Source organism: Chanodichthys erythropterus, chromosome 14 (genome assembly GCF_024489055.1).
Source record: "Chanodichthys erythropterus isolate Z2021 chromosome 14, ASM2448905v1, whole genome shotgun sequence".
In the NCBI taxonomy this organism is placed as follows: Eukaryota; Metazoa; Chordata; class Actinopteri; order Cypriniformes; family Xenocyprididae; genus Chanodichthys; species Chanodichthys erythropterus.
The window spans coordinates 30,533,612-30,557,283 of record NC_090234.1 but is presented as its reverse complement, the minus strand read 5'-3'; the positions used below and the strand labels follow the sequence as shown (position 1 = coordinate 30,557,283).

Here is a 23,672-nt window from a genome sequence, read left to right as displayed (position 1 = left end):
AATAAGAAGTAAACAAAGGCAAGCAATGTTTTTCTATTGAGTGTTCCTCACAAGCTAGGCCAAGGCTGCCTTTATTTGATCAAAAATACAAAAAAACAATATTTTAAAATGTAATTTATTCTTTTGATGGCAAAGCCATTACTCTACAGTGTCATGTTATTCTTCAGAAATCATTCTAATATGATCATTTTCTGCACAAGAAACATTTCTTATCATTATACATGTTGAAAGCGGTTGAGCTGCTTAATATTTTTGTGAAAACCGCAATACATTTCTCCCAGGATTATTTTAATGGGTAGAAAGTTCAGAAGAACAGCAGAACACACACACACACTCACCGGCCACTTTATTATTTTTATTTCTTGCCAGTACCAAGTTAGATCCCCTTTTGCCATCAAAACTACCATAATTCCTCAGGCATAGATTCAAAAAGGTGCTGAAAACATTGCTCAGAGATTTTGCAACACGCAGCTGCTGCAGATTTGTTGGCTGCAACAAAACTCATGTAGGCTGTGGCGTTTAAAACAATGCTCAACTGGTACTAAGGGACCCAAAGTGTGCCAAGAAAATACCCCCCACACCATTACACCACCTCCAACAGCCTGAACCGTTGATACAAGGCAGGATGGATGCATGCTTTCATGCTGTTCACTCCAAATTCTGACCCTACCATCTGAGTATCGCTGCATAAATCGAGACTCATCAAACTAGGCAACATTTTTTCCAATCTTCCATTGTCCAATTTTGGTGAGCCTGTGCAAGCTGTAGCCTCAGTTTCCTGTTCTTAGCTGACAGGAGAGGCACCCTGTGTGGTCTTTTGCAGCTGTAGCCAATCTGCTTCAAGGTTTGATGTGTTGTACATTCAGAGATGTTCTTCTACATACCTCGGTCATAACGAGTGGTTATTTGAGTTACTGTTGCCTTCCTATCAGCTCAAACCAATCTGGTCATTCTCCTCTGACATCAACAAGGCATTTGTGCCCACAGAACTGCCGCTCACTGGGTATTTTTGTCTTTTTCGGATCATTCTCTGCAAACCCTAGAGATGGTTGTGTGTGAAAATTCCAGTAGATCAGCAGTTTCTGAAATACACAGACCAGCCTGTCTGGCACCAACAACCATGCCACACTCAAAGTCACTTAAATCACCTTTCTTCAGCACTTCAGCAGATCAACTTGGCCATGTCTACATGCCTAAATGCACTGAGTTACTGCCATGTGATTAGCTGATAGGATATTTGCAGTTGAACAGCTGTACCTAATAATATATATATATATATACATACATATATACATATATACACAGTACAGTCCATAAGTTTGGAACCACTAAGATTTTTAATGTTTTTAAAAGAAGTTTCACCTGCTCACCAAGGCTACATTTATTTAATTAAAAATACAGTAAAAACAGTAATATTGTGAAATATTATTACAATTTAAAATAACTGTTTTCTATTTGAATATATTTCACAAAGTAATTTATTCCTGTGATGGCAAAGCTGAATTTTCAGCATCAATACTCCAGTCTTCAGTGTCACATGATCCTTCAGAAATCATTCTAATATGCTGATCTGCCGCTCAAGAAACATTTAATGTGTACAATTGTACAAAATATTTGTGTACAATATTTTTTGTCAGGATTATTTGATGAATAGAAAGTTCAAAAGAATATTGTTTATCTGAAATCTAATCTTTTGTAACATTATAAATGTCTTTACTGCCACTTTTGATTGATTTAATGCATCCTTGCTGAATAAAAGTATTAATTTCTTTAATTTCTTTAAAAAAAATAAAAATTCTTACTGACCCCAAACTTTTGAACGGTAGTGTATAATGCTACAGAAGCTTTGTATTTCAGATAAACGCTGTTCTTTTGAACTTTCTATTCATCAAGGAATCCTGAAAAAAAAAAGTACACAACTGTTTTCAACATTGAAAATAATCATAAATGTTTATTGTGCAGCAAATCAGCATATTAGAATGATTGCTGAAGGATCATGTGACACTGAAGACTGGAGTAAGGATGCTGAAAATTCAGCTTTGCTTCACAGGAATAAATTACTTTGTCAAATATATTTAAATAGTACAGAGTTATTTTAAATTGTAATAATATTTCACAATATTACTGTTTTTTACTGTATTTTTAATTAAATAAATGTAGCCTTGGTGAGCAGACGAAACTTCTTTTAAAAACTTTAAAAATCTTAGTGGTTCCAAACAATCTTAGTGGTATTATATATATATAATACAGTACTGTAAGAAAAAATAAATTTATTCACTAAGCAATATTTTACTGATTATTAACTGAACTTTTCAAAAAAAAGTTATTTGACTCATTGCCAATGTTCTACTCAAAATGTATCACTAGATGGCGCTGTATGCCTGCTGCATTTTGATGGTACAATATCTGATCCAGAGTCAAAAAACATGACATTTTTTTCTTACAAATCAAGCCATAATTCTTACAGGGATGTGACATTTGTTGCTTGTTAGTTTGCTGTTAGAATTCCAAGAAAATGTCTTTACATACTTATTCCAAATCAATATTATCACAATATTATAGGATCAGATGAATAAAACTACAGTATTAACACACTGTCTGATGTGATTGCTGTGGGAAAATGAATTATTGCCATTCCAGACGGTGGGCCTGATTTCAGACTGTAAAGCTGGCTCTCATTGAGAGGATTTGTACATGATATCAACCAATGAGCTCACTGAACTGTTGGAGAAGAGCAGAGAGCCACGTAAGTGTGAGGACATGCTGTGTTTGAAAGCGAGAGAGCGTACAAGTCATTTTATTCCATTCCTCCCATAGGTAGAGACAGAGAGGAGTGCCTAATTACATTACATTGTCCTCGCTCGCCTTCCCTTCTAAGGTAATAAGAGCTCTATGTCCCCTGCTTTGCTGATTGGCATGGGCTGGGCCTGGCAGTAAGGGCCAAGGAGGCGGAGCCAGACAACCCCTCCAGTGAACTGTCTCCACCACACGCAGCCCACTTCCTGTTTCTCCCCTGCTCCTGGGTCACCTGTTGGTGTTGGTGCGCTGCCAAGCGAAGGCCTAGCGGAAATGAGCCAATGTGTGAGAAATGAGGCTGAACTCTCTCTCGCTGCCTCGAGCAAACGCACGCAGAGTGTGTAAGAGAGAGAGAGAAAGAGACCCAGGAGGGGAGAAGTGAAATTGAGAAGAGGAGACAAAGGGAAGCCGAGAAAGAGGCAATGAGCCAAACAGGTTGTTTTTTTTCTCTCTCTCTCTCTCTTTCAGAGAAATTACAAGAGAGCGAAAGAGAGTCACAGAGAGAGTTTCTGTGAGAATGAAAGTTGGTGGCAAGATAAAAATGGAGGGGGGTTGATGTTGGAAGGAGAGCTTGGAGGGAGTGAGGGACCATGAAGGGAGTGACAGGATTTACAGTGGAAAGACTTCAGCGGCGAACTCTCACAGGATGTTTAGAGTCTGATATATTTCAGAGGGGACGCCACTGACATAAATAGTGATACAGTAGTCTGACTCGTGAAAAATGACTTGAAAATACATATTCACCTGACAGGTACAGACGCTTCTTCCCTTTATAGTCCTTCTCAAATCATCACGTTGACCAATGTATCATTTGATTCAATCAGCCAAAGCTATACATCTAGAAAAAAATACTTTGAAATGCTATATAATTACAGCTTACAAACACTTGAGAGAAACTAAATATTTAAATGAATATAAGCACACACACTACCATTCAAAGTTTTAGGGCCGGTATTTTTAAAGGTGCCCTAGATTCAAAAATTGAATTTATCTTGGCATAGTTAAATAACAAGAGTTCAGTACATGGAAATGACATACAGTGAGTCTCAAACTCCATTGTTTCCTCCTTCTTATATAAATCTCACTTGTTTAAAAGACCTCAGAAGAACCGGCGAATCTCAACATAACACCGACTGTTACATAACAGTCGGGGTGTGAGCCCCCAATATTTGCATATGCCAGCCCATGATCGAGGCATTACACAAGGGCAGCCAGTATTAACGTCTGGATGAAAGGCATTAGACAAGGGCAGAACGTCTGGATCTGTGCACAGCTGAATCATCAGACTAGGTAAGCAAGCAAGGACAATAGCAAAAAAATGGCAGATGGAGCAATAATAACTGACATGATTCATGATAACATGATATTTTTAGTGATATTTGTAAATTGTCTTTCTAAATGTTTTGTTAGCATGTTGCTAATGTACTGTTAAATGTGGTTAAAGTTACCATCGTTTCTTACTGTATTCACGGAGACAAAAGCCGTCGCTATTTTCATTTTTAAACACTTGCAGTTTGTATAATTCATAAACACAACTTCATTCTGTATAAATCTCTCCAACAGTGTAGCATTAGCCGTTAGCCACGGAGCATAGCCTCAAACTCATTCAGAATCAATGTAAACATCAAAATAAACACTGTACTTACACTATTAGACATGCTGCATGATGAACACTTTGTAAAGATCCATTTTGAGGGTTATATTAGCTGTTTGAACTTTTTTTATGTTGTTTAAGGCAAGCTCAAAGCTCTTGGGGCAGGGAGCACGAGAATTAAAGGGCCACAAACCCTGAATCGGCTCATTTCTAATTATGCCCCAAAATAGGCAGTTAAAAAAATGAATAAAAAAAAAAAACTATGGGGTATTTTGAGCTGAAACTTCACAGAAACATTCAGGGGACACCTTAGACTTATATTACATCTTGTAAAAAAAAGTTCTAGGGCACCTTTAAATGTTTTTGAAACAAGTCTCTTATGCTGACCAAGGCTGGTTTATATATATATATATATATACATATATAAATATAAAACTGTCGATTTTAATACAATTTAAAATGTTCCTTATTCCTGTGATGGCAAAACTGAATTTTCAGCAGCCTATTCAGCATTTGCCGGTATTTGAAATAGAAAACTTTTGTAATATTATACATTTTTGATCAATTTTAATGTGTCTTTGACTCTTGCTGAATAAAAGTATTAATTTCTGAGTTACTGAGCCCAAATCTTATATATGTATATAATTTTATTTATTGATCGATTTATTTTTACTGGCTATTATTGGGATTTTTGGTTTAAAAAAATTAGGGTTGTCAAACGATTAATCGTGATTAACCGCATACAAAAAAGTTTGAGTTTCTATAATATATGTGTGAGTACTGTGTGTAATTAATATGTATATATAAATACACACAAATTAATGTATATATTTAAGAGAAATAAGATAAATTCTTATTTATGTAAGAAATATTTCTATTCATATATAAATAATATAAAAATATAAATAAATACATATACTTGTAAATATTTATCAAATATATACATGAATGTGTTTGTATTTACATATACATATTAATTACACACACAGTACACCAACATATATTATGCAAACTCAAACTTTTATTTTGTATGCGATTAATCGAGATTAATCGTTTGACAGCCCTAAAAAAATAAAACACTGAATATATTTATTTTATTAAGTTTTTTTTTTTTTTTTTTGATAATTTATCAAAAATTGGCCCAGCTTAGATATTGCTATCAGCTAAATCCATTATCGACACCTCTTTAATTTAAATATATAATGTAATAAAACTCTGGCAAAGAGCACTGACATCTGCTGTCTTCCCTGCAGGCACCAGGTGTCCTCTAGATTCAGGTATGGTGCAACAACACTAGGATGATCCCCTGGTTGTATGGATCCACATTTTGCCAGCCTAACCCTCACATCCCCCAGCATGATGAGGACCAAGCTACTATTATTTCATACCCCACTTTTTTCTTCACTTTTATATACAATTTTACTTAAAGCCTTTCGACATGTCCAGCCACTGATCCAACCATGTCTGTTATCACTCTCCGTCAAAAAATAACACATGCTAGCACCGTCACCTACAGTAGAACAGTGCAGAGCTTTGCCACACAGATGATGCCTAAACCTTTAAAACAGCTCTTGTGTGAACCCTGCATAACCCTGTCATCCTGGCTTTGTGCTTTTGTCTGTGTGTTTGGGGGTGGGGTGTATGAATTGTTCTGTAATTGTTCTGAAATGGTTCTGAAATGGTTCTGAAATGTTTTAAATCAGACTGAATTGAGCTCTTTCTCCTTTTGTCTCTGCTCTCCCCTCAGAGTGACAAGCGAAATAAGCTTTCTGCTCAGGGCTCAGGGTGTTCTCTGATATGCTCCCCTAAACATTTGTCACAACAAGACCTGCATCTCGTCCAGCAATCCCACAAAGAGAAAGCAGGCTTCAGAGAGCAATGACAGAGAAGAACCAAAGAGAGAGAGAGGGGTTGGATTCTGGTAGATTTATATATCTACATAAGAACTCTCAGAAGATTTTAACATAGTAATGGATATGACAATGTTAATGTATTTGCTCTGGGCGGAATAGTACACAGAACACAGATATATATATAAAAAATCTTTCGGTAAAAAGATTACAGAAGCATGTAAAATTGCATAATTTATGTTACGCAGTTAGATGAACTTAAAGTCCATGCTGATTATATCAGAGATGGCAGAAAAAATTATTGTGAGCCCGTTATATTGATGCGCAAACAAATCATATATGAGCGCTCTCAACGCACTGATCATACACATATATATATTATATATAGTATATACACACACACATATACATACACACACACACACACACATATACATATATATATATATATATATATGTATCCTTTTAAGCCAGCAATAGTTGATGGCAAAAGTAATTTAAATATCTTAAAATTGGTAGAAATAAGTCCAATATTAGTCGATAAATTTAATACAGACAACAGCATTAAATAATAACTAAAATCCTCCATCCTTAGTACCGAAGTTTGATTACGCCACATTAATGCAGGAACATGCAAGTGTATTTCTGTCCTGAGAGAACTGAAAGTGTGTAGTAGTGTTTGTGTGTGTGTGTGTGTGTGTAAGTTTAGCCACACTCTCAAACTGTCTGACCGAATGGACTCGAGGGACCCAAATGAACCTGCCAGGGCCACTTTAACAATATTACAGCCCCTTTCCTATAGGCATTCATAGATATTGCGGAGGCATTTTTGAACGCACAAAATACAGCTACCCAGATAGATGCATTTGTCACTCAACATGCTCTCAGAAATGTAAAAGTTGGGTAGAAGCTTGTCATCTGAAACTGATATCAGCAAGTTAAATCCAGATATCAGCACATAACGCATCTGGCCTCGAGTGCCTCGTTGTAATACACGGCTTCTTTAGCTGCATGGATATTTAAATTAAGTGCAGAGCTAGCAGTTCTCTCCCTCCTAAATTGGCTCGTCTGGTGGTGAGGACAGTCTTATAGTGGAGACTGAGTCATTTTGGGTCGGCTGTGACTGGCCTCTGACAGGTCCATGAGCCCAAGGGGTTATTTTAGTTCTGCGGGCCTCATGGTGCCAGCCAACCTATGTGTCTACAAATTCACCCCACAAGACAAGACATCACTCCTACCGTTAGACGCTCTGGTCTCAGTGTACACTGCATTTTATGGCCTAGCATTTCTCATTTTCTGGTTCGATTACTGCACAAAAACACTGACCCAATTAAAAGACAATATTCTTCATCAAACACTTCTTTGATGTGATAAATGCTTATTTGTTCTCGTCCATTGAGTCCGCCATGCTATCAGTGTTATTCTTGTGGCGACGCTGCCCACAATGTTATCTTATTTCACATGCTAGAATGAACACAGCTGCACACATGACCTCTTTCTCTCTCCCTCTCTCTGCAAACAGCCAAAAGCAGCAGCTCTCCCAATAACACCATTCCTGTAAACCTGGTTAAACTGTGTTTTGGCATTCTGCTGCACTGGGGGGCAAAGTCCTAGTACCGTGCGTTTGCAACACATTCGGAGCAAAGGGAAACGTTTACACGGTGTCAGTGCAGGAGCTCTGACATACGGAGGAATCCAGGAATACTTTCCAAACCATTTGCCTAAATAACAGGCAGACGACAGGGTGCTGGTAGGGGGGCTGGCTCATGGAAAACTCTTTAGGAGAAGTCCTAGACAGTTTTTTACAGCCTGCAGGCTTGAGACTCTTCTGGTTTTGATCATGTCACTGTCTTTAATGGGATGACTACTTCATCTGAGTAAAGACACATGGAGTTGTGCCGCCAAGAATGGGAGATGACAGCTAATGTTACCAAAGAGCTGGTATTTCAAAGAATGAAACGTTTCTTTACAAGCCACAGTTTGCACAAGTCTTTTGATAGGAGGTGTTCGTTTCCAACTCTTTAATACATTAAAGGGATAGTTCACCCAAAAATGACCATTCTGTAATCATTTATTCACGCTCTTGTCGTTCCAAACCGGCATGACATTTTGTTTCTATGAAGAACACAAAAGAAGATATTTTAAAGAGTGTTTCTCCATACAATTAAAGTCATTGAGGTCCAAAACAATATTCATTGGACCACACTGAAAAAAAAATACAAAGATATTTTTCAAAATATGTAGGGAAAAAAAAAAAAAAGGAGTCATACAGGTTGAGAAACTTAATCATTTTTGGGTGAAAGCAGTGGTTTTTAACCAGGAGGCCCCAATAAATATTAAAATTATTTATATTTACTTTTATTTTTATTTACATAATCCTAGTCAAAATGCTGAAAAAAATACAGATGTACCACATTAAAATGACATATTTTGAAGTTTATTTATTTTTATTACAACAGGTATTTTTATTTCAACATAGATGTAAGGGTCTTCGAATATTGTCTTAGACTAAGTGGGGGCCTTGGACTCAAAAAGGTTGAGAACCACTGCTTTAAAGTCAAACTACAAAGCAGAATCTTCAAAAACATTGTTAGCAGTACGTCGATATACAATTTTCTAGCTGAAGATTGTCAGTCTGCATATGTTGGAGCTTGATTTCCAGGGTATGCTGGTGTGAGTGTGAGAGTGTGTCTTTAGAGAATACTCACTCCTGCACTGCTCGTGCTATAGACAGCGCTGTGGATCCTGTTTCATTAACACTGTCCAAGGTCACGTTTGGCAGGTCGTCATCATCACTGTCACTTTTGATTTGTCTTGGCGACAGGCCATTGGGGTCTGTTTGTGCTGCCGCAAGGGGAGAACAACAGAGGAGGAGGTTAGTTACATGACTGTAATATGCGTTCCGCCCGAGGCCATTTTCAGGCCCATTCAGAAGCGCACAATATGCCACATGACGCTGAGCAGAAATTAGCACAGCATTTCAGGGTGTTTCTTCAACTTTTGGCACCTTAATGTCCCAGGGGTTGATTTTTATTAAAACGAACAGATTTCAACTTTTTTTTCTTTCTGTTTATTGTATTAAGGTCACATTAGCTGTCTTGGAAACATCATCATTATTTATATTTATACTATACTGTTAAACACAGTACATCATTTTGAGATGGTTGAAATGACCCTGTGGTTTATTTACTAAAGTTCCACAAGGCCAAAAGTTAAAGAAAGACAATTCAATTCATCTCACTTAAAAATGTATATTGAAACATAATGGTAACCAGCCACAATACAACAGCATTTCCAGCAACAAGGTCATTTTCTGTACTCATTAAAAGTGAATTCTGTATAAAGCAGGATTTTAGTATTATTTAATTTTGTATTATAGTACTTGCTATTTGCTATTATTTAATATTATAGCATTTATTAATATTTTGAATTAACTTATATGTTTAGCTAATTTTAATATTTTTCGGTTTTCTTTTTAATTGTAGTAATTTTGTTTTGTGCTTTGTTATTTTCATATTTTATTTTAGCTTTTTTAATTTTATTTCAGTTTTTAAGTAATTTAGTACTTAAGGCATCATTTCTAAATTTTAAGCTTTGAAAGTTTTTCATCTAATATTTATATTTTATTGTATTTAAGCTTTATTTCAATTATTGTAAAGGATTCTTAATAATTTTAATTTCAGTTAACAATAACACCACTGGTGTGAAGTGACAGAATCCCAGCCAATCAGAACATTTTTAACATTTAATATACAGTTTTGCTGAGAGGCATTTTGGACCAATTCGATTTCACCATAAAAATCATCCTACACAAAAAGCCAGATTAAAGGATTAGTTCACTTTCAAATGAAAATTACCCCAAGTTATACTCACCCACAAGCCATCCTAGGTGTATAGGACTTTCTTCTTTCTGATGAACACAATCGGAGATATATTAATAAATATCCTGATGCATCCAAGCTTTATAATGGCAGTGAGGGGGATCAAGGAGTATGAGCTGAAGAAAGTGCCTCCATCCACATCCATCCATTATAAACATGTGCTCCACATGGCTCCGGGGGGTTATTAAAAGCCTTCTGAAGTGAAGCAATGTGTTTGTGTAAATCCATATTTAACAAGTTATGAAGTAAAATATCTAGCTTTCACCAGACCGCCTTATGTATTCAATTTACGAAGAAAACTGGCGTAGCGTCAGTTAAGATTTTTTCATAAGTTGAATAGGGAAGGCATAGGACATAGCATAAGCTTTTTGAACTGCGAGAGTTTTATACTTTCTTCGTAAGTTGAATACAGAAAGCAGTCTGGTGGAAGCTAGATATTTTACTTCATAACTTTTTTTAACAAATGCATCGTTTTGCTTCAGAAGGCTTTTATTAACCCCCTGGAGCTGTGTGGAATAAGTTTCTGATGGATGTGGATGGAGGCACTTTCTTCAGCTCATACTCATTGATCCCGCTCACTGCCATTATAAAGCTTGGATGCATTAGGATATTTATTAATATTTCTCCGATTGTGTTCATCAGAAAGAAGAAAGTCATATACACCTAGGATGGCTTGAGGGTGAGTAAATCTTGGGGTAATTTTCATTTGAAAGTGAACTAATCCTTTAACATGGAAGAAATCAGATGAAAATTAGATGAATATTAATGAATATTGGGAAAATTAGATGAATATTAATAGTTTAGTTAGTTATGGAATATATGAACTGATAAAAAAAAATCAACCTTGAATAGAAGCATCTGCCAAATGCATAAATGGAAATGGAAAAATCTTGTTGCTTTATTACGTCCTGGTTATGACATAATGTAATACTAAGACAACATGTATTTTAATAGCGTATGATACATTTGAGGTGTGTGCTTGTTTGTGAGTTTGTCATCAAATACAGGTTTTTAATTCAACCACACCTTTATATGTCAGTGTTTTAGACTGGCAGTCACAGAACACCCATCTCTGATTACTGTATCTCATTCCCCACAGAATGAGAGCAGCATTCTCCCTGACTCCAAGCTTTGTTAATATTATGTGGGTTAGCCCAGGCTGCAGGGCTACGCGTCTAATTCGCTGCTCTCTCAGCAGTCTGTCAGACCCGATCCTGGATCAGAGGTGTCCGTGCTGTCTCCCAATCAGCCTAGGGCGGTGTGTCCTGTGGGCATGTCACCAGCACAGGCGATCAGACACCCGGAGAGCATCTAAAGACAACAGCACTATGCTGCCACTCACCCTTTGTTATAGGGTGTTGGACATAGTTATGCTGCCAATTTATGAATTTCTGTATGAATGATGGGAACACTTAAGATGTCAGTTATTTGGTCTCAGGTGCATTTCAGTGTAAAACTTAAAATTTTTGTGAGGCACGTTTTTTGGGGCTGCCACTACAGACAATGCACCTTAGGAAACTACACTACATTCTGATATAATTAATGTTAAGTCAGTAAGATGTTTTTTAAGAAATTTATTATTTTATTCAGAAAGAATGCATTAAATTGATCAAAAGTGACAGTAGAAACTTTTACATTGTTACAAAAATATATTTTAAAATGCTGTTCTTTTGAAATTTCTGTTCTATTCAACATTGATATAATAAGAAATAATGTTTCTTGAGCACTAAATCAGAATATTAGAATGATTTCTGAAGGATAATGTGACACTGAAGACTGGAGTAATGATTCTTTGCCATCACAGGAATGCATTACATTTTAAAATATATTAGCAGTTATTTTAAATTGTAATAATATTTTGCAATACTTTTGCTGTATTTTTGAGCAAATAAATACAGCCTTGGAGAGGTTTACACTGGTCTAACTTTACACCTATTGCTTTTTACTGTTAGCCATAAGCTGTTTCTATGCCTTTTGCGAGGGTAGCTTAAACATCCACTTTAGCCACAAACGCTCAGCAAAACTGATGGAGGATTTCAAAGAAAGATTAATTGGACACATTACAAGAGCCTAGAGCCTCTTCTTCTCCATTCTGTCTACTCAGGCTAGACACAAATCAGTTATAGCAGATGACTGCAGATTGTGACCTCTGTATATGGAGTAATGCAAAACCAGAAAATAAGTTCTGTGTTTAACAAAGGGTTATGACACTTACACATTTTGTCTATCAAGATAATCTTTACAAGTTAACACAACATTTATAGATTTTGAAGCCTAAATAAAGTCGTCAGATATAAAAGGCTAACAGTAGGCTATAAACGGACTACAGCACACCATAGTCGCGGATCAACGTCGTCACCACCAAGCGTCCTCGAACTTTATTTAGAAAACAACTCTATTTAAAAACATGCTCACTGATTATGATCTGCGCTGTGTATGAATACTTATCCACTTTTTATGAGAAATGCTGTCCAAATGTCCTGTTTGTCATGATGACGTCTAAAGTCCCCGCCAAAGGAAGTAGTCCCTTTTAGCAATTTGTTAGCAACCGCCGATTTTAAGTAAAAGTTTAAAAGAATCACAAGTGGGTTATAACTGGTGTGTTTTATGTCATAGATCAAAACGTGAAAGTATTTAGAGGCTTTGTTAACCACAGACCTTATTTCAGGTGATTTAGCAAAAACCCATTCAAAAAACCCATAGACCTTACGGCGTTGGAACCGGAAGTCCTAAAATGCTAACTCGCTTCCGGGTTTTGCCTACAAAAACGTGTCATCCCTGGGGCACTCTATAAGGCGGAATAAGTCCCGCCTTCTAAATAAGAGCCAATCACCGATTGGTAAAGTCATCGTGCCACTGCAGCGGCTGTTAGAAGCTCCGGTTACTATAGTAACAGTCAGACTGTGCATGCGTATTAACTTGATCCAGCCTGAAAAATACCGTTTTTTATCATGATTTGAGCATTTAGAAACAAAATTTATGACAGTGTTGTTGTCAGATTTAATTTGTGATTTCAAATATGAAATTTAATTGAAAGCTTTGGATAATATGATATTTCCCTATTCAAACAATTCAATTGCATGCCCGAGAGGCGTTTCAAAGATGGCCGCAGAGTGAAATGACTTGTCTTAAATGGACTTTGTTTTTAATGCACTAAATATTTATAACTTCTTATTTCTTTTATATTATTGAAAATGTATTATTTGTCTTTTTTCTTATTTTTGAATTGTGCAGCACTTTTGAATGTGCTATATACCTAAACTAAAAGATATGAGATTAAATCATGAGGAAAACCAGTTATAAAAAAAAATGATAATTTTGAATATACTATATAGTATAGAAAGATAATAGACCGCAATAACAAATAAAATGGCCTGTCTCTGTATTGCCTCTGCTGACTGTTTCCACCATAATCCATTCATTCTACCTACAGTACATAGCTTGCCTGGATATTTCTTAAAAATGTCCATATAAAGGCAATGACAAAAGCAAGAGTTCACAAAAGGTGGTGAAGCAAACCCCATGATTTCTTTCTCCTGTTGTTACCAGCTATAGCCTGTTTCCATGGTAACTCAGCCAGAGACAGAGCTGTGGAGAAGGGCACACCCCCTCCCACCTCCCCTGGCAACCTGTACACGAGTATGCGTGAGCATGTAAAAGTGTGCGCTGTCCATTGTGTTCATCCAGCTGTCATGACAAAAACATTCATTTGCAGACATTCATTTGTAGGTATTTAAACACTGCTGATCAGTGCACACTGGTGTCTCAACATAGTGGTAAAATGTAACCGTCAGTCTCACTATCATGTAAGCATATCAACGTCTGCTACCCTGTTGACCCCGCCCAGGTCTGACCCCATTTCCTCTGTGCTGCTTCAGAGCGCTCTGGGTGGAGTCCATGTTGCTATGTGCCTGGCTGCTTGCGGTGCCACCCATCTTCAATATCCGCCCCACCCCATTATGCAAACCTTGTTTTTCCTCTCTTTCCTCATCTCAAGCTGAGCGAGACACCCAGTATTTAAATCCTTCTTCTAGCAGGATGCCCAGCCCTGCCCAACCATTTGGGACAGACACCCTTCCCAGATAAACAAGAGGTTGAGCAACAAACAGCTCCCTTGTGCCCTCTGCTCGGGCCGAACACCATTTGACAGCAACACCCAGAACATTATGGCTTAGTGCCAGTGTATTAAAACTCGCCCTACAGGAAACCAACCCTAAACATCACTCCGGTGAGGTCTCGAGAGTTTGGGAACACAAGATGTGTGCTTCTGATTAGGGCATGTGGTGAGGGGCCGAGACCTGTCTGCATGACCGGGGACTCCAGATCCTACATTTGAAGAAACCACATTCATCCCAGAAATAACTATTCTGTTTGATAGAAAAGCAATAGTGTCTTAAGATACTCCATAACTGTGAGCCTTACAGAAGTTGTAGGGTGGGAAATATATGTGGCTGTTTTATCAACCACTCTTTTATAACAGCCTTTTTATTTCTTTTTTTTTTCAATTGAAACATATACAACTCACTATATATATGGATGTTTCTTCAACTATGAGCACAAATGGCCCTGTGGACATTTAGAAAATAACACACTTTTTGTCTACAATGTCAATGTCCAACAGTGGACAAACATGCATTCCAAGACAATTTGTATATATTTTTTAACATTTCCACCACATCTCAAACTATGTATTTAAAAGGGTTCTGTGGTGAACATTTTGAGCATTTTTTGGAATAAAAAGAGTCTTGCTATGGCTATTTTCACAGTTAACACATCATGTATCCTAAATACACACAATTTAACTGAAATGACTATAATGAAATTATGGCATTAACCATTTTTGTTCTTGGTTTTTTTTTTTTTTTCTACACATCACGTCTCATGTTTCTTCCCAAGCTCCTTGCTGAACATTGTTGTCTCCTTGGTAAACAAGTACACAAACTTATATAAAACATTATTATGGGCAAAATTGTTGTTTGTGGTAAAAAATTACACCACAACTATGGGCTAGACATATAAAAAAAACTGGGACATAAAAGTGTCTAAAGTTGAAGAAACACCCATATGTGAACATGAACAAATGTAAAAAGCAAATCTCTATACTGTAGCTGTAATCTCAATTGTGTTTTATATTTTAATCCTCTTGAAAAGAACAAAATTCGTACCTTGCATGTTCAAAAAAACCAACAAAGTGAAAAAGAAAGTATTTCTCTTTGTGTTTTCATTGTTCCTTGGATCACATTTTGGTCCATTTGTGAAAGACTTTGCATTTACGTTGTGTACCACAATTCGAGATGAAACAAAACAAGTGTGACAATGTCCCACATGCTTGGGTGTGTTTAAAAAAAAGCAGTGAAGTGCTACGAATATCTGAATACTGTATTTAGTGACAACATGCACCTTGCCATCTTTTCAAAAGACTTACAAAACTAAATCAAATATTACTTCAACAAACATGCTTTTTTCTTTAAAAAGCAGCAGTATTTTTTGTCAAATGGCAATCTGAGACTGCTTACTAGTCGACCGCCATATTGGCTGCTACATAAATCAAAATTACCCGCCACTGCTCAAACAGTACCAGCATTTGACTGGTGGTAGGAATTAATTTCCCACCCTGCTTACTTGATTTGGAAATAGGCTTTTACTTTATAAGCCCTCCACTTCAGAAGCAGACAGAATGCAAGGCCTGACACACAGCACATACTCCCTAACAGCAGGAAGTACACAGGCAGCTGAGGACAATCAACCCCATATCTGCATGTCATTATGAGTATGGTGCTTTTCTGTTAAGAAAGGACAGAGAGAAAAGACTGCTGAAAGACTGTCTGAAGCTAGTCTTTTAAAAACAAATCCGAATTCATTTTTCACCATTCCAGCTGATTTCTTTTCCCCTGTGATCACAATTTCATTAGATTTCAGCATTCTCCTTGGGGCAGGCTGATGTTAAGTGCTTCACCCAGGGGCGCAGTGGTGATCAATTACGTAATTCTGTTAAGTTGTTTTTAAATCAAGGAATAAACTTACTGTATAACTGTATGAAAAATGAATCAACGTGAATTATTGAACATTCCAAAATGAAGGCCTCACCTTTGCCCTGGCACTTGGCCTCGTCCAGGAGAGGTAACATGATGGTGGAGTTGAGGGTGGAAGGAGAGCGTACGGCTGTGGTGTACATGAGGGGTAGTGACTGCACCACCACAGGGATACGGTGCACCTGACTGGGCAGTTTACTGGGGCTCGAAGGGGGGACGGGGTGGATGATGTGCAAAAACTGCTGGCCCCTAATTCCATGAGAAGAGCCCACCAACGACCCGGGTGTCAATACGGAGGGCATTCCCGAGGAGACGGAGGCGATGACGGAAGGTGAGGACGATGATGATGAAGAGGAGGATGGAGAGAAGGCTGAGGTAATAGGTGAGGTGTTGGATGAAGGAGATGACGTCCGTGTTTTGTTGATGGACAGGTCCACGGGTTCCGTCTGGGTCTGGAACTGCTCGGATGAGAGCAGGTCTTCTGGAGGTTCTGCCTTCACTTTGCTGAGCAGGAGTGGCACCCCCTCCATATCAGGATAGCCGTGCACTTTGGGTGACTGTAAGGAAGACATATAAAAGTCATGTAAATCTCTTTCTGACAGAAATGATCATTGATGAGTTTTTTTAAATGTGCATCATGACAGTAATTTAGTATTAAAAATGTTAATGTTAATTTTTTATATTTTAAATTTTAGATAAATATTAACCCTTTCCCCACCAGCGTTTTTTTTGTTGTTGTTGTTGTTGTTGTTGTTGTTTTAAGTTGCTAGCCAGCACCTGCTTTTTATCATTTATCATTTCCCCCAGAATTTTTTTTTTTACATTTTTTTGTTGTTATTTATATGCAGAGGCTCTTTTTTTCGCTCCATGTTGATCACTTTTTATCAACACTTAAAAAAGCAACAATTTGAGCAAAAAGCTGCGAAAATAGCATTTTTTGTCAAATACTACATCCGTTTTGGATTCAAAACGATGATCAAAACAAAGATTGAGTAGTTTGCATCCATCAACACCCCCAAAGCTTGCACAGTCCTATACCTCGTCCTGGGTTGACATTTAATTTGGTAAAGTTCGGTAAGTTTTGATTTATATGCTGTTTAATGTTTGATGACTGCTTTAGCTAACATGTAAGCAATGCTTCTATCGCTTGTTTCAGCTTCTTCTTTGCTTGTTTTTGGATCCGGAGATTCTGTACTCTATCAGAAGATGCGTAAAAGAGGCCCCTACCATATAACACTGAAAACATGGATCGTCAGAAAGTTGGAAGCGTTGTCTAACAATGGAAAATTCTATCAATGGCAGGGAAAGAGTTAAAATATACAGTTGATGAAATACGAAGAAAAGCTTTTCATAATATAATTTATTATAACAATTCCCAGGACATTTAAAATCAGACAGAAAAATGATTTGCGGTTCAGTTGCAAACTCCATAACATCTCAAAACGATTCAATGACTGAATAATTTTGATTCTAAATCTTCTTGACCAACAATTAATTTCTTAATTTTGTTAAAAGGAGTCATTTGTTTTGTGAATCAAACATCATGCCTCACATCATGTTAGTTTCTGCATGCAGGAAACACTAGTTACAACTAGGGGTGTAACGATATATTGTGTCACAATATATCGCAATATAAAAATGCAACAATATGTATCATGAATAGTTCACCCAAAATAAAATAAAAAATTACAGAGTTTTAGTGTATTTGTGGGTCCTGTTAATGCCAAATGTCTTAGGATACCAGTAAAAAGTGGCCTATGTTATTTTAAATATATCTAGTCAGTGACAGAGTGCAAGAATATTTGTCTAAAATAATTCTGTATTTTCAGCTTTAGAATCATGAATATTTTTATTCTGGTGTCACCATTGTCCTGTGAACTGGGTTACCAGCACCAAGTTCAAGTCTATTAATTTCCACCCCCAATGTATTTAGTATTTTAATCAACAGTATATTTTTGTTAAAGGTGCCCTAGAATTAAAAATTGAATTTATATTGGCATAGTTAAATAACAAGAGTTCAGTACATGGAAATGACATACAGTGAGTCTCAAACTCCATTGTTTCCTCCTTCTTATATAAATCTCATTTGTTTAAAAGGCCTCAGACGAACAGGCGAATCTCAACATAACATGTTACGTAACAGTCGGGGTGTACGCCCCCAATATTTGCATATGCCAGCTCACGTTCAAGGCATTAGACAGGATGTCTGGATGTGCACAGCTGAATCATTAGACTAGGTAAGCAAGCAAGAACAACAGCGAAAAATGGCAGATGGAGCGATAATAACTGACATGATCCATGATATCATGATATTTTTAGTGATATTTGTAAATTGTCTTTCTAAATGTTTCGTTAGCATGTTGCTAATGTACTGTTAAATGTGGTTAAAGTTACCATCGTTTCTTACTGTATTCACAGAGACAAGAGCCGTCGCTATTTTCATTATTAAACACTTGCAGTCTGTATAATGCACAAACACAACTTCATTCTTTATAAATCTCTCCAACAGTGTGTAATGTTAGCTTTAGCCACAAAGCATACTATCAAACTCATTCAGAATCAAATGTAAATATCCAAATAAATACCATACTTACGCAATTAGACATGCTGCATGACGAACACTTTATAAAGAACAATTTTGAGGGTTATATTAACTGTGTGAACTTTGTTTATGCTGTTAAAAGGCAAGCGCGGGCTCTGTGGGCGGGGAGCGTGAGCATTTAAAGGGGCCGCAGCCAATATTTTTTTGTTCTAGTCCGGAACATGGACAAAATATAGCTTCTTTTTTTGCTTTTTTGTGTCAACTCCACACATCTGTCTGCTCAAAAACACCGCCTAAATAAAGTGCTAGCAGACAAAGCGCTCCTCTCTGCAGTAAGCGCGTGCAGTGAAATGATCACTCCTGAGCAGGCGGCTAATCATGACAGAGCGGCTCATTAAACAGAGGGGAAAAGTTCTCGAATTGCGACTGCAGATGTGATAAACGGTCTGCTGCAGAATCACGGCTTGACTTTGTTTATAGACTCACTTTTCTTTATGCAGACTGAGTGGGCCTGTAGCAAATTACAGTTTCCCCCCTAGAGCTCATACTATTTTTACTCTGGACACGTGGAGTCACTCTGAGCGTTACCGACCCATGAATCAGCAGTATGTGGTACAATAAAACTGCATTTGAATTCAAAAACAAACAAATCAGGCAATTAAATATGCTGACATGACCCTTAAAAACCTAGGTTAAGTCATTCAGGGTACAGAGGGCATCGTCAAAGGTCAGGACACATGACCTCAAGGTCAGCGTTACAATGCTGATATGACTGAGCAGGGAAAAGAGCATTATTTTCAGAACAAAAAAAACCCTTTCTGCAAAGTGTGACAGTGCTGACAACAATGGTTCAATGGTGATTTAGTCTCTTTCAGGAGTTTTGGGGCTAAAGAAAAAGCACAATGAAACTTTTTCACAGCTCTACTCAATTGACTGGTGGGGCTATTATAGGATTATAGGGTCTGCAAATATCTCCAAGTCAGTTTTCTCTTGCAGACCAAACAGGTTTACGTTTTTCATTTGAAAAAGTGCTTCTTTAACAACTGTAAAAATATTCTTAAACAACAATGAAAATTGGCAAACAAACACATGAAAACATTGGCTAAAAAATTAAAAAGATAAACATTCTCATGGCTAAAAGGCTATGTTTATACTATCAGTCCAAATCCGATTATTTGTGTATCCAGTTGGAATCTGATCTAAGGCTACAATCAGACTGTCAGTCCAAATCAGATTTAGCAAGTGTGAACGACCAAAAAAAATCACATGAAATGTGACTTTTACAAATCCATTAAAAGCTACATTCATACAGTATGTGGTTTGAAATCCTATTCAAAACATGCTGAAAGTCACTGCAGAAACAAGGTTGTGCTGGTGCAAAGTGTGGGGCTGCACATTGTCATGTTGTAAATAAGACAACTGTACATCTGTATTGCAAAACCCCTCCATGTTGCGGTTGTTGATGTTGTTTTTGGTGTATGCCTACCAGCGCAACATCATTGCCATAGAAACCAATGCAGATATTGCGGAAAATGAAAGAGCAGCATGGGACAAATCGAAACCGAACAGTTGTGATATACAGTGTTTACATAAAAATTTTTTAGGTCAGATTCCGATCAGATACACAAATAATCGTATTTGGACTGACAGTGTGAACAAGGCCTAAAATTATTGACCACATTGTGTATCGCAGTTGTTCAGATCCGATTGATGTGTCCCATAACGCTCTTTTATTTTCCAGAATATCTGCATTGGTTTCTATGGCAATGATGTTGCATTGGTACGCTAAAAATAAAAACAACCGCAAAATCCGATCAGAGCAGTCAGACTGAAACAGATTTCCAGAAATACGATTCGAATAGGATTTCAAACCACATATTATTGTAGCTTAAAACAGATTTGTAAAAATCACATTTCATGTGATTATTTTTCATTCACATTTGCTAAATCTGATCGGATTTCAACCGGACATGCAAAAAAAATCTAATCTGGTCTGGGCGTAGCCTAAAATAGAAGTAAAAGTGGAAAGTACAATGTTACAATCCTTCCCACCTGCTAAGCCATTATATTTCTTGATTTTTTTTTTTTTTTTTTCAACATTTAGGGGTGATATATATATATAAATGCATGTTATTTGTACATCATCTCATTTTTTTGCTGTATAAATGCTGAACACGGTCAGATTTTAGGAAATTTTAGTATTTTAGTCTTGAAAAATTCTGCACAGCTGCACAGGCAGGGTAGTAATCAAACCCAGTGAGTGAATTTCTATTAGCATAGCATGCAATCAGCAACCTGCTAATGAGGGTTGTATGAAAGGAAAGGGAGGTGCCTCTAATGACCAATCAGCATCATGCTTAACAGACCCACTCTAATACCTAAGAGATCTTTTGTGTTCCTAGCAAAAGAGACAAAACGTTTCTAGTCAGTTCCTTGAGCAGCAATGTTACCTCCTTTTTTTCTGCTGAAAAATATCACTCAGAACAGTGTTTGTCTGTGGTAAACTCTCTCTAGTTCTATTGAATTCTGTGATGTACCCTTCAGGGTATGCTTAAGAGGCTTTATACTGCATATGTTTTTTTTGTTGTTTTTTTCCTGTTTGTGTGTGTATATAGGACATTGTGCAGAGCACTGCCTACGGCTGCTGTAGCCTCAGGCCTTTGCGGCCCCTCTGAGACAAACCTCCTCCTCAAATAGACCTCATCTCCAATCTTTACACTGTAGTCAATCTGGCCTTGAAGAGCTCTGAATTTTGTTTCAGTGGTTTTACTCTGCTCAAAGGCATATTTGAAGCACCTAAAGATAAAAACAGCAAATAATCAAGAACTGTACTCATGAGGTGCTCATGATTATTTATATGGCATCACTGGCTGATCCACAACATACAGCTTTTCGAGATAAAATGTGAATAGGAAAGAAAACCAGATGAAGCTGTTAAGCATAGCAGACTGAAAGTGTAAACTATAGCGAAAGTACTGTAGCACACATGACCTCCTTTCATATGGAATAAGATGTAAATCAAAGTCTTTGACGTGATACAAATGCAGATTCCTGGTCTTGTCAGAAACGTCAGTTTCTGTAGAAATGTTTTCAAACCTCAACCACTTGCTCCTGTGTACTTTCCACCTTGGCTCTTTACTGATGACTTTCACTTTATTTGGGGATCCTACATGTGATCTCAGTCTAGCAGGTGAGGGCATTAACTGGGGCAAACCGTTCTCAGCAAGGTCTTGGCAAGTGGCCACCGGAACGAAGACCATGTTTGAGCAATGAGATGCACTTCAAAGAGTCATTGTGTAGGTTGCACACTTCCTGGCGCTTGGCAGCATTTTGACGCATATGGATAAATACGTCTACTAGCCTTTTGCAGGAAGGAAGCAAGGTGTTGCTATGCTGGCTTGTGAAACAGAACATAATGAGGGTATGTTGTTGGCTCTCAGACACAACTATTCACAACTATTCCAAGAAACTGGTGCATCTATCCATTATCTGCTGAGCAATTCATGTGGATTTCACTGAACAGTGCATCACTGTCAATGACTGAATTACTCTATTACTTATGAGTTTGATCAATATGTTCATGTACTTTTATGGCACAGAATCAAATTTATACACTAAGCTTTGCATAGCTGAGTCAATAGCTTAATGATAATGTTTCAGATTATAGTTCAGGGCTTTTAAAACTTCCAAGAACCACAGAATATGACAATCCCATTGTGAGGTTCCCCTTTCCTAAAACATAAACTCAGCTATTTTGAATAAAATGAACGCCAAGACTACATTTATTTGATCAAAAACAGTAAAAACAGTAATATTGTGAAATATTATTACAATTTCAAATAACTGCTTTCTATTTGAATATATTTTAAAATGTAATTAATTACTCTGATTTCCTTCAGATATGAATCTAATATGCTGATGTGCTGCTCAAGAAACAATTCTTATTATTATCAAAGACTTTATATGTAGAAAGTTGTTGCTCTCATTTTTTTAAAAATGGGAGAAAGTGCAACGTGCAATATGGCGGAATAAGTCCCGCCTTCTAAATTAATCGCGTCACTGCAGCTGCTTATAGAAACAGTCAGATGTGTGCTTTATAAAGAAACATGCACTTAGGCCTGCGCATGTGCATTAGCTTGATCTAGCCTGAAAAATGCAGTTTTTGTCATGATTCGAGACAGTTGTCTGATTCAAATATGAAATTTAAGCAAAAGCTTGGCAAACAGCTTTGGAGAATTTTATGTTTCCCCATTCAATGAGATAGGAGCTGCACCTGCATGCCCAAGAACGTTTCAAAGATGGCTGCCGAGTGAAATGACTTGTCTTAAAGGGACTTTTTTATTATATATGAAATTGTAGGCTGCCTCGACCCAGATTCCACTCCAAAGTATATTTTAGAATGAGCTCATCCCCAAAATGGCTTAATTATCACAGAGAAGAAGAAAGTCAACTAGTATATTGTTTATGTACCATTTGGTTGATCAAGTCCTGAGCAAATGGTAATCAACTGTAGAATGGGAATGGGTGTGGGACAGAGAACCATCTCAGACAATGAGGTGTCACAACTTCATTAACATACAGACCACAACTGGTAAAACATGAGAAACTACATTTACATGAAGAGTGGTGAACTGCAAACAGGATAAAAGGTTTGAGATTTGGATATTCTGGGTTCATTCCGACTCTGATGAACCCAAGGTGCTATGTGTACTTTGTCACTGCTACGCTGCAATAAACTTCTTCATCAAGATCTTCAACGTCCTCATCATTTTTTCTTACAATTATCAATGTTGAATACAGTCTTTGATGAATAGACTGTTTAAAAAACAACATTTATTTGCAATATATTTTTTGTAACAAAATGCATCCTTGCTGAATAATATTATTAAATTTTACTGACCCCAAATATATATACAGAATGTTTAAAATATAACTACAGATTTGTTTTTATTTCTTTCAGTTAGAAACTATGGCTGT

General features: G+C 37.1%; 1 protein-coding gene across 2 annotated transcripts in view; it reads right to left on the bottom strand.

Annotated features, from left to right (window-relative positions):
• The window catches only part of klf12b (Kruppel like factor 12b), a 53,290-nt gene that overhangs the window by 5,758 nt on the left and 23,860 nt on the right, over positions 1-23,672 (bottom strand). For both annotated transcript variants that reach the window (XM_067410711.1, XM_067410710.1), the window contains 2 exons: positions 16,209-16,710; positions 8,949-9,084 (listed from right to left, as the gene is read on the bottom strand). In XM_067410711.1, coding sequence (XP_067266812.1) covers positions 8,949-9,084; positions 16,209-16,710 — 638 coding nt within the window. The remainder of the gene's footprint in view (positions 1-8,948; positions 9,085-16,208; positions 16,711-23,672) is intronic.